We start from the raw sequence: 12,820 nt of genomic DNA on the forward strand, positions 1-12,820 counted from the left end.
CTCTGCCTACTGCAGAATTTCTCTGGCTTATATACTATCCATTCACCCCCTTCTAGCACATTCTATAACTCTCTCCAACCTACTAGCCAGTCCGAGTTCCAGGAAACCTGGATGACTCACTGCCTAACTATGTACAAAACATCATTACCAAGAATAACTACCAATCACATTGGGCTACAGGGACAGTGCCTCACTCAGCCAAACATGTAAGCACTTCCCAGAACTTTCTGGAATGGGTGAAATCATTCTAGATTGAGTGAGCTATAATGTATTTCCTGCTACATGCATGTACTGTATAGCTACATTGTATACCACCTAGAAAATTCTCCACTTATCTGGTCAGCCTGTATGTACTATATAATCTATACCACATAAAATGTTTTCCATTAATCTGGTCCACCTGTGTACATACACATTAAACAGCCAGGCATACAGTACATCATACATGTACGTGTACATAACTACTAGTGTGTACATTGTGACACCATCCCCCATGGGAAAAAGAAAGCCTTGCTGTAGCAAGGGTTTCTTTTACCTTCACAATTTATCATTGTTATTTACAATGAATGTGAGGTAAAGTCCAAGTCAAGCAACAATAATCACATACTATCACATGCCTTTTGGATAGCTGTATTAATTCCATGTTCTCTTTCCATGGATACTATTTACAATGATATTGCTTGGATTCTCGGAGCTCATACAATCATATCAAACTGTTTTGCACACATTAATGAATATGCTTAACACATACACTGGAAATGATATGCGGTGATAACTTTTCACCTTTAATACTCTCTTCATGTTACACTCTTGACAGAGCGTCGGCAATTACATTGTTTTTGCCTGCCACATGTTTGATTTTGAGTGCATATGGCTGCGTCATCATGCTCCATCTGAACAATCTGTTGTTCTTCATTTTGAACCGGTCTAAAAAGACCAAGGGGTTGTGGTCAGTATAGACTGTGATCTCCCCTTTGCTATTTGTCAAGTACACTTCGTATTGCTGGAGGGCAAGGATGAGACTGAGAGCCTCCTTCTCAATTGTGGAGTACTTCTTCTGGTATGTGTTCAATTTTTTGGAGAAGTAGCTAACTGGTCGTTCAGTGCCTTCTTCATCTTCTTGGAGCAAAACCGCTCCCACTCCCACATCGCTAGCATCTATTGCCACCTTGAATGGCTTTGCGAAGTCAGGAGCTGCCAAAACAGGCTCATTAGCAAGGACTGCCTTTAGTTTCTCGAAGGCTCTTTGACACTCATCAGTCCAGGTGTACTTTGCCTTGCCCTTCAGCAGGTTTGTTAGGGGGGTGACTACAGTGCTGAAATTCGGTACAAATTTCCTGTAGAAACCAGCCATGCCCAGAAATCTGAGCAACTCCTTCTTGGATTGGGGGATGGGAAAGCCTAGTATAGCCTCTACCTTGGCTTCTCTTGGCAATACTTGTCCCAGACCGACTACATGCCCGAGATACACCACTTTGGCCTTTGCAAATTCACTCTTTGCCAGATTAATCACCAATCCGGCCTCCTTGAGTCGATCAAAAAGTTGCCGCAAGTGTGTAATGTGCTCCTCCCACGTGTCACTATACACTAGGATGTCATCAATGTATACTACACAGTTGTCAAGTCCGGCAATGATTTGGTTTGTCAGCCGTTGGAAGGTGGCTGGAGCATTTTTCATGCCGAATGGCATTACTTTGCATTGGAACAAGCCATCTGGTGTAGCAAAGGCAGAAATCTCTCTGGCTTTGTCGGTCAAGGGCACCTGCCAGTATCCCTTTAGAAGGTCTATTTTACTGACATATGCAGAATTTCCGACCCTGTCAATGCAGTCTTCTAGTCTGGGAATGGGGAAAGAATCTGTTTTCGTCACGGCGTTTACCTTGCGGTAATCAATACAGAATCTTTGAGACCCATCCGGTTTGGGCACCATGACGATTGGGGAGCTCCAACTGCTTTTACTAGGTTCTATTATGTCATTGTCTAGCATGTATTGAACCTCTTCCCTTACTTTTTGCAGTTTGCTTGGATTTAGTCTGTAAGGCTTTTGCTTGATAGGGTCAGCATCTCCTACATCAACATCATGTACAGCCAGAGGGGTGCAGCCTGGTTTGTCTTTACACAATTCTTTGTACTCATGTAACAGACTAGTCACATCTTTCCTCTGATTTTCAGGTAGGTAGTTCAGTGCCTCATCTACTTTCCCTAACATCTCTGAGTTAGACAACCTGGCACTAGAGGGCTCACTTCCATTCTCATCTTGAGCTTCTCCCTCTTCATCTACTTCTTCTTCTACCACCTGAGTTACACCTACTGGCTGACTAGCCTTTCTCTCATAGTACTCTTTCAGCATGTTTACATGACACACCCTCTGATCTTTTCGTCTGTCTGGCGTACTGATCACATAGTTCACATCATTGAGTTTCTTTTTGACATAGTACGGGCCACTGAACTTGGCTTTCAGTGGTTCACCTTGTATGGGCAGCAGTACAAGAACTTTGTCACCTGGGTTGAAAGTTCGGGCTTTGGCATTTTTGTCTGCCTTTCTCTTCATAGAGTCTTGTGACACTTTCAAGTGTTCCCTAGCTACCTCACAAGCCTTTGAAAGCCTTTCACGAAACTTTGACACGTAGTCAAGTAGGTGGACCTCATCATCCTCCGTCATGAATTTCTCTTTGATGAGCTTCAGGGGGCCCCTGACTTCATGACCGTACACCAACTCAAATGGGCTGAAACCCGTCGACTCATTTGGGGAGTCCCTCGTTGCAAACAGCAGGAAAGGGATGCCCTTATCCCAATCCTCGGGATACTCCTCACAAAATGCCCTAATCATTGTCTTTAGGGTCTGGTGGTAGCGCTCCAACGCACCTTGGGACTGGGGATGATAAGCTGACGACTTCAGCTGCTTCACACCCAAACGATACATCACCTCTTGAAATATGCCTGACATGAAATTTGACCCTTGGTCAGACTGCACTTCCTTGGGCAACCCATACCTAGTGAAAAACTGCACTAGAGCATCTACCACAGTCTTAGCAGTGATATTTCTCAATGGGATAGCCTCTGGAAACCGTGTAGACATATCCATGATTGTCAAGAGGTACTTATGACCCGACCTAGTCCTAGGCAAAGGTCCAACACAGTCCACTAGAACCCGACTGAATGGTTCTTCAAACGCAGGTATCGGAATCAATGGCGCCGGCTTCACTGAATGCTGTGGTTTACCAGCCACCTGACATGTGTGACAAGTCTTGCAAAACTCAGCCACATCCACATTCAACCCCGGCCAATAAAAATGCCTCATGATCCGATCCTTTGTCTTTCTGACGCCTAAATGGCCGCCAACAGGTAACTCGTGAGCAATCCTCAAGATCTCACCGCGGTAACTAGGAGGGACAACAACTTGACGGACCACCGTCCAATCCTCATCAGCTGGCCTATGGGGAGGTCTCCACTTCCTCATCAAAATGCCATCTTTGACATAATAGCACTCAGGGACCTTTTCAGCCTCAGCCTCAGAACACGCCGTCTGAGACAAGCCTTTCAACTCAGAGTCTGCCTGCTGTGCTTCAACCAAGGAAGACTTGCTAAACAGCCCATCACTGTTAGCCTTGGAGCCTAATACAGCAACCCCATCATTCAAATCCTTGAAAAAGGTTTCTGCCAACCAAACACCGGAATTCTCCTCCACATCAACAGAATCCGCATCATCTTGAACAGCTCTACGAGCCTGAGACCTAGTCACAACACAATCTGGGAAAATCCCAGGAAACTCCTCCTGCAACTGCTCAGTTTCAGCAACCACCACTGGTTTATCCGAAACAACTGGAGACGCAACCACCTTGTCCCCAGCCAAGTCATTCCCCAACAGGAAATCAATGCCTGCCATGGGCAACTCAGGAACAACTCCAACAGTAACAGGACCAGAAACTAGGTCACACTTCAAATCCACTCTATACAGTGGCACTGACATATAACTGCCATCAACAGTCTGAATCAAGACTTTTGCATTCACTGCACTATCTGGTGGAAAAGTCATACCACCATCCACCATCAACGACTGAGAGGCCCCCGTATCCCGCAGGATGACCACTGGCTTACCTGCCTCACCAGAGGTACATGGGGTCACCTCACCATCAAACAAAAAGCTACGATAGCTCTCATCCACCTGCTTCATCCTATCTTTGAATTTGGGAGATTGACTTTCAATGGCCTGTGTTTCACTGAACGGGACACTGTTTTCTGGTAGGACACTTTTTGACATGACAAATCCCAAGTCCTTCTTTGTTTTGTTTTGCAACTTCCAACACTGTGACTTAACATGCCCTGTCTTGTTACAGTGAAAACATTTGATGACATTTGCACTTGTACTGGACCCTTTGTCAGATTGAGACTTTGGTGCCGATGAAGTTTCAGAACTCGTGCCTTTTTCAGGACCAGCATTCTTTGGATTGCTCGACTGATTTTTGTCTCTCTTGTTGCCAGAGAAATTCCTGAAAGGTGGTCTGTTGTCATTTCTGTGGGTCAGCTCATACTCATCAGCCATCAAGGCTGCTTTATGGAAACTTGTCACTTTGTGATCATCCAAATGTGACCTCACACTGAAAGCAACACTCTTTTTGAATTCTTCCAAGAGAACAACCTCACGTAGGTTATCAAAGTCCTGATCCACTTTCAGGGATCTGTACCACCTATCAAACATCATTTCTTTTTCACGAGCAAACTCAACATGTGTCTGGCCTGGTTTTCGGTATGAATTTCTGAACTTGTGTCTGTACGCCTCTGGCACCAACTCATAAGCATTCAACACTGCCTTCTTGACTGTAGCATAGTCACGTGATTGCTCTTTTGAGAGAGATGAGTACACATCGGCTGCTTTGCCGACAAACACACTTTGAAGGAGCATGGGCCAAAATTCCTGTGGCCAGTTCAAACTGTCAGCCACCTTCTCAAATGACACAAAATATGCATCGACTCTGTTTTCTTCAAACTTTGGCACCAATCGAATGTTCTTGGCCAAATCAAATTCAGAGGGAGCCCTTTCATGATTTCCAACAGTCTGTGCATGAGTCAATTCCATCTCACGCAATTTCAGTTGTTGCTCCATTTCCTTTTCAATTCTCTTCATTTCTATTCTTTCCTTCATTTCTAATCTCATCTTCTCTTTCTCCATTTCCAATCTAGCAAGTTCAAGCCGTGTTTGATCAGAAATTTGAGCTTGATCTGGAGTGTCAATTTCTTCTTTGAGCTCCATGTGACCAGCTACTAAGTCAAGAATCTCTGCCTTTCTTGCACCTTGTGGAACATCTACATTCAAATGCTGTGCAACAGCAGTCAAATCACATTTGCGTAACCTTTGCAAATCTTTGAGGGACAAATCTGTCCTCTGAACAAATGCCTGAACATCCATTGTACTGATTGACATTGTTACAATGTATAACACACAATATACAATTGAACAATCAACTCAACTGGTATTTTGTCTGTACCAATATTCTGGATTCCGGAACGTTCCAAATTCTAAGTTTTGGCTTAAATTCACTTCTCGGACACAAGCCCCCAATTTTGTTACGACCAAAATCACTCCGAGAATGATCGCACAAAAGAAACAATCAACTGATGTTCAGGCGGTTTATTAACAGTGATATTGTAGGTACAGACTGGTAATCGGTTTCACATCAGTACAATAATGATCAATAAAAACAAATATAAGTCAGTAATGGAATCACTTACGTACGCATTACACGCAATATCCCTGGAAATGTCCAAATACGATGCTCGATGCACAAACGAATGATCCGCGATGCACCGATGAATGATTCCTCTGACGTAACTCCAGAGGCACAGGTTACGATAGTCCACGGTATAGATCCGGGGTAAAATCCACGATATACGTCCACGGCGAAACGTGCAGAGTCCAAATGTTGTGACGACCACGTCCAGTTGATGCGTTGAATGATGATTCACTTAATATTGTCCACCTAGGAATCCAGCCTGTCACAGCTTTGCCGTAGCAATGTCCATTGACATAAAAATGGAGTCTATCTCCAATGTAGGCAAATTAATTATCTGCAGGCAAAATGTCTCCCAGGCCTTATCTCCACAAACATAACAGGTCAGCAGGTAACACAGGACTGACTATAACAAGTCGCTTCAGAGCCAGAAGTGACGTAACTCTCAGAGCAGAGGTGTTGGGTACTCTGCCTACTGCAGAATTTCTCTGGCTTATATACTATCCATTCACCCCCTTCTAGCACATTCTATAACTCTCTCCAACCTACTAGCCAGTCCGAGTTCCAGGAAACCTGGATGACTCACTGCCTAACTATGTACAAAACATCATTACCAAGAATAACTACCAATCACATTGGGCTACAGGGACAGTGCCTCACTCAGCCAAACATGTAAGCACTTCCCAGAACTTTCTGGAATGGGTGAAATCATTCTAGATTGAGTGAGCTATAATGTATTTCCTGCTACATGCATGTACTGTATAGCTACATTGTATACCACCTAGAAAATTCTCCACTTATCTGGTCAGCCTGTATGTACTATATAATCTATACCACATAAAATGTTCTCCATTAATCTGGTCAACCTGTGTACATACACATTAAAACAACCATGCATACAGTACATCATACATGTACATAACTACTAGTGTGTACATTTGTGACACATGATTGAAATAAAATGAATGAAATAAAATCTCCCCTTTTTTAATGTCCTCTGACTTTATTTACACAAAAACACACAATCATATGCAGTAATGTTTGCTTATTTTCATATTCTCTGCATATTTTTGGTTGGAAATTAATATTTTTATTACTCTTATGCACAGATGATTTATATGCAATTTGATATGCAATTTTTTTTCATCCATGCAACTGAAGGAAGCAGTGTCACATGCAATGACACACACACACACACACACACACACACACACACACACACACTCACTCATACTTCCATTATCTTTCATGCATGCACATGCTCAGAATGTATGTTTGTGATTATTAAACCTGTTGTCATTATGAGTCAAGTATGATAGAAATTGATTTTATGGTAATTACAACAGATATTCTGCATTCTCTTTCTTACCAGGTGTCAATATTCTACAGAGCAAGTCCAAGGCACAAACTGAAAATTGTCAAGGTAGGAGCGATTATACTCTGAGAGTAGTTAGACAGATTGTGCTCTGAATGCATGAAATCGATTGTTGAATATAGGCAAACATATCCATATGTTTCATTGATAGAGAGAATATTAGCATGTATGTATACCAGTATACATAATGCCATAGTCCCTATTGGTGTCTTGCACCGTTATAGGATGCTTTTCTGTATCATATTTAAGTATTATTGAATTTATCACTAGTCATTTTTAATACTACAGTTTGATAAATGTCCCACTGATCCAGTGTTCCGAGGAGAAATTTGAGTTACCCGGTATATTAAAGGAGTTATTGTTTTTCACACAACTGCTGCAAGAGGCTGAAAGCAGGTCTTCAAGAAGCCTTAACCCACTGAGGATGGACTGATTTTACTATAGGGGCTATCATGCATTTCCCATAGACACCTGCCCGAGTATTCTTGGGACTCATCTTCAACGGGTTAAAATGTCATGTGAAGTGTCATAATTGAATAAGGAAGTAAAAATCAAATGAGGAAGAACTTCTCTACTCTTCATACCTATGTGACAGGCACTGCGGGCCACTGGTCAGGTTGTTGGGATGACAGGAGATGGTGTAAATGATGCTGTAGCTCTCAAGACAGCAGACATTGGTATCGCCATGGGACTGACAGGGACAGACGTCAGCAAGGAGGCAGCGGACATGATCCTCGTCGATGACAACTTCACCACCATCCTGTCGGCCATTGAGGAGGGCAAGGCAATCTTCTACAACATCAAAAACTTTGTCAGGTTTCAGCTCAGCACGTGAGTAATATCCAGTCCGAATTTTGTGTCTGTGTGTGTGCATTGCGTAATGAAAGGATTTCTTGATTATGCAGTCATGCTTTAGATATAGGCTACATATGATAACAAATATCTAAATTTGCAGTATATAAATGATGACTAGTAATGTATGAACCATCACTGCCTGAACACAATCATTTTATTTATAATTTGCAAGAAGTCAATTGAAATTTGAATTTTTAATAAACAATAACTCCATAACTGACCAATTTGCATGGACGTGTTGAATGTTTTTTTCAAAAATGTGAAGTGAAGAAGTTTGATTGTAATGTATGATTTTGTTTGAATGTTTGTTTCTCTGTGTTGGTAGGAGCATAGCTGCCTTGACCCTGATAGCTCTGTCTATCATCATGAGGTTTCCCAACCCACTCAATGCCATGCAGATCCTTTGGATCAACATCATTATGGATGGACCACCAGCTCAGAGGTAAGCCACAATGTGCACACATCATGAGGTCTGAAAGTATCCTGAAGGGGGAGGGCAATTATGCTGGCAGTGCCGTTATTATTGATAAAACTCCCTGCATATATCAACCAGTTAACCTGTTCCATACTGAATTCTGAAATCCCCATAGACTTAAAGGGAAGCAGTCCTGAGATTTTCACTGTACTGATAATTAAGAAGAGTAAAAAATATAACCTTTCACCAATTTATACGCGTGGACATCAAAAATTGTCTCCGTACGCGATTTTTAAAAAATAATTCCTGCAAGCGATCGTGTAAGAGCCTGCCAAAAGGTGCAACGTCATTGATGCCCTACTCTCAAGTTGACAGCCATGCCTCAGAAAACTAATTTAAGTCTTCAAAATGATCATATCTGATTTTTTCATGAAATGTGACAATATGTGGTTTTATTATTTCAAACAAAATATTTCAAGCTTATTTATATATACAATTAATATAAAAATAAATAGTAAACATGTATTCATAAATAACTAGGGATGACGAGCAGAACACCGCTGGAAAGAGTTGTGCATCGATGACGTATGACTCTCCGCCAAGACTTGCTCATTTGCAGAGTCACACTTTTTTAACCGAAATGTACGAGCTTATTTGGTGATTTGAAAGTTTGTTTTTGATGAAAGTAGTTCAATGGAGGTACCAACAACAACAACATATATTTTTAAATTTTGTGAGGACTGTGTCCCTTTAATACACAGGTTACCAGGTTCCTGTATGGAACGGGTTAAGAGTACTTAAGCATAGCACAGTGTGTATGTCCATGAGCCTTCCCAAAAGAATCATTGTTTTGTGAATTTAGATGTGCAATGAAAAAAAAAAATGTGATGCAATGGCAAGTATCTTCAAACATCACTGAAGTTTTGGTTTCAGAATATTACATTTTCCCTTGTCATCGGCTAAAGCAGCATCTTAGTGAGTAATGACATGATTAATAGAAGTCTGCATTCATGGGAAAAATCATTTTGTAAAAATAAAAACAGAATCATCACTTCCTCTCACATCAGCAGTATTTTGGAGTTTCATTTGTATGCCACTCTCCCTTACTTTGTGACCCTTCTGATAGGAAAGTATGGATGCCAACTATTTTAACTCTACACATTAATGTTATTGTTAGTTATAATTCATTTCAAAATGGCAAGGGTATATATTGTAACTTTGGATAAAAAGACAAAATTTTTTTCAACGCTGCAAAACAAAGATTGTAATGTATCATAGATGATAAACACAACTTACATCCAAAGAATTGTCCTAACTATATTTTACGTGATTGAGAATGATGTTTTGTCCTCATTCCACTCCTCTGTCCAGTCTCGGAGTGGAGCCAGTGGACAAGGATGTGATAAGGAAGCCTCCTCGTCAGGTCAGAGACCCCATGATCACCAGACCTCTTCTTATTAATGTAGTCATGTCTGCCCTCATCATCGTCACGGGAACACTCTGGGTCTTCTGGAGAGAGGTTAGTGCTCCCTCTATTGTCCATGACTGTACACACATTTCTATTAATATTGGTCAAGTTCTTCCTTTACATAATCGTAATATTATGCTCTTGCTACATTGTGCCGAGTGATTACATTAGTACATTTAGCAAATCTCCTGTCAGATGCTTCTTCATGTGGATTGTAATATTAAATAATGATGCATGTATTGATTTGATTAGATTTATTCATTGTCTTAGATACTTGGCCCTGTATATTGGTACATGTAGTAGCAGCATTCATCTTCACATACAGTATGCTGAATTGTTTTGCTCCATGAAGCCTTTTCAGAGTATAAGGACAAGCATGATACTATCTTGAGCTGGGATTTATCACCTTCTTCCTGTCAAGAGTCCAGATGGCAGTGTAATGACTGCTGCTCTCAATCATAAGCAATCCTGCCTCAGCCTTCTCTGTGTCAGATAGTCATATAAAGACGTGTAGCATATGAATACAATACCATACGTACATTCTGATGCACCACTGGTGATGAAATAACTCAATCGTGTACAGACTTTGTACGTTTCAACATAAGTAATGTCTGGTAATTTTGATAAGTAATGTCAAACGTGCAGATCACGCCACGGTTAGCTCTCCCTCAGGATGTAACTGGAGATGAAATCATACTGGCTCTGGTTTAACTGCAAAATTTTCGTTGTCTTGACAACTATTCACAGAAGCTTGAGGCTGGGAGGTCACGGTTACTTTATTGTCATCTGTAATCAAAATCATATTTTGTTTCCCATTTCTTTGCCATCAGATGCAAGACAACATCATCACCCCAAGAGATACCACCATGACCTTCACTTGCTTTGTCTTCTTTGACATGTTTAATGCACTCAGCAGTAGGTCACAGGTCAGTATCTAGGTTGTTGATTTGTGTTCACCTTGTTTTTGTCATTACATTATCTCATTTATGGACTTTCTCCCATGGTAATGCCTCAATCCAGGGACTGATCTTCCAAAAGTCTGTGTAGATAAAATGTTCACCATAAATGCAACACAAATGTAAACAAACTCATGTAGGAAACAAAACAAAAAAAGATTTAAAAGACAAATACAATAATCCTAGCTACTGTATAAGCTGATATTTTTGCAAGGGTTTAATTTTGGAATTTCGCGAATCACAGTTGGATCGCAAATTTAACAACACGCGAAAATGCTCTGTCTCCATGCCCTTTGTTAATAGAGCATTAACGTAAGCATCGGCGTCGGTTCGCGAAAATATCTGTACGCGAAAATAACAGTGTATACAGTACTGTAAACATGAAGACAGATAAACATGACCAGTCAAGGATTGGAGACACTTCTGAATGAAGGTAGACACATACTGTAAAAGTGGAAATTTTCGCAGTGCTAAAATTTTCGCACATTTCGTGCAAACAGAAACTAGCGCGAAAAGAAAAGCACGCAAATATTTTTGCTTCCAATGTGTTCCAGTAGTTGATGTCTTGATTCCGCGAAATTAAAAACACGCGAAACTCTTCTTTTCTCACTGAGCGCAAAAAATTAGTCGCGCAAAAATATCCACTTTTACAGTAGTATCCAATGCCGTATATTGCACAAGTTGACCTGTATAGAGTGAAATCAAGCAGACAGAATAGTAGAAGTATCAAAAATTATTTCCTGTAACTTTAGCATGATCTGTGTTTGGTTTTCTGTTCTACAGACGAAGAGTATATTCAGCATAGGTCTGTTCAGCAATCGGATGTTCCTGTATGCTGTAGGGGGGTCCATTATGGGCCAGATGCTGGTTATCTACTTTCCACCACTGCAGAAAATATTCCAGACGGAGGCACTCTCCATATATGGTGAGTGTGGCATGAACTTCCCTCCCCCTCTCCCATCCCACTGGTGTTTTCACACACTATTGTTATGTTATTGTTGAAACCAAGAGTCATCATTTCAATATCAAGGGCTAATTGTTAATTGTACACATTGTAAGATTATTGCCCATTGTACACTAATGTGTACAAATGTGTCCTTTAAGAGCAAAAAGCGTGAATGAGTTAACTATGTGTAAATCATATGTCAGTGCAATTTTATAATTTTATTTCTTCACAACTAAACCTCAGCACTTCAGTGAGATTTCTTGTATTCTACTCCGCAGCGTGTTTTGAGAAAATGAGAGATTTCTTATACTTTTTCACTTAATAAGATATTTGTAGGTAAGTAATGCTATATTTGGTATCATAGGCTCCTAAATTTAATGTCTAATGGACTTCATTGACTTCCATGTCTGTAATTAAAGGGGCAATCAAGCACAGTTTTACTCTTCTCCATAGAACTCTTTAATATGACTTACTCTGATTGACTGACATTTGTTGCTCATTTCAGATATCTGTTTCTTGGTGATGCTGACTTCTTCTGTCTTTGTTGTGTCGGAGATTAAAAAGTGGGGTCATCGGCGGTTGCATCGGCGTCACATCGTCAAGCAACCGTGTGATTTTGAACTTGTTTGACCTGACGATGGTCTCATTGATACTTGGCAGCAATCTTGTGTGGTTTTGCAGTATTTCTGAGGCATTCAATCTGTCAAAAATCTTCATGCATGTACTGGTGGACATTTGTTTTGGTTTGGGTATACTCAGTGAAAGTCATTTATAAGTGAAGACTGTGGCCACTTGTCTTGACATAATGGAAGTGTTCCTGTTTGCACAAGGTTTTATATTTCAGTATATCTCATGGTTCTTATAATGGGCATTTACCTTAAACAATTATGACTGATAATGGTTTATTTGATGATGAAGGCTGCCAGCAATGCATTTATATTGATTTAATTTCTTTGATCCGTAGCATTTGATTTGCATGTATTTGAAATTTTGCAATTGGTACATGAATGCCAGCTCTTTTATCTACACTCTTGCAGTCTTTCAGCAGTTACAGATTTGTATGATGTTAAGATGAC

At 40.7% G+C, this 12,820-nt stretch overlaps 1 protein-coding gene across 1 annotated transcript in view; it reads left to right on the forward strand.

Moving 5' to 3' along the window:
* Positions 1-12,479, forward strand: part of LOC139728963 (calcium-transporting ATPase type 2C member 1-like) — a 49,054-nt gene extending 36,575 nt beyond the window's left edge. Inside the window, exons 17-23 of the mRNA XM_071639890.1 lie at positions 7,102-7,152; positions 7,700-7,935; positions 8,285-8,401; positions 9,746-9,893; positions 10,673-10,768; positions 11,582-11,723; positions 12,250-12,479. Coding sequence (XP_071495991.1) covers positions 7,102-7,152; positions 7,700-7,935; positions 8,285-8,401; positions 9,746-9,893; positions 10,673-10,768; positions 11,582-11,723; positions 12,250-12,374 — 915 coding nt within the window. The 3' untranslated portion in view covers positions 12,375-12,479. The remainder of the gene's footprint in view (positions 1-7,101; positions 7,153-7,699; positions 7,936-8,284; positions 8,402-9,745; positions 9,894-10,672; positions 10,769-11,581; positions 11,724-12,249) is intronic.
* The last annotated feature ends 341 nt before the right edge of the window (positions 12,480-12,820 follow it).

This window comes from Diadema antillarum, unplaced genomic scaffold (assembly GCF_040938485.1).
Source record: "Diadema antillarum isolate AM-2024a unplaced genomic scaffold, OU_Dant_1.0 seq00000207_RagTag, whole genome shotgun sequence".
Classification (NCBI taxonomy): Eukaryota; Metazoa; Echinodermata; class Echinoidea; order Diadematoida; family Diadematidae; genus Diadema; species Diadema antillarum.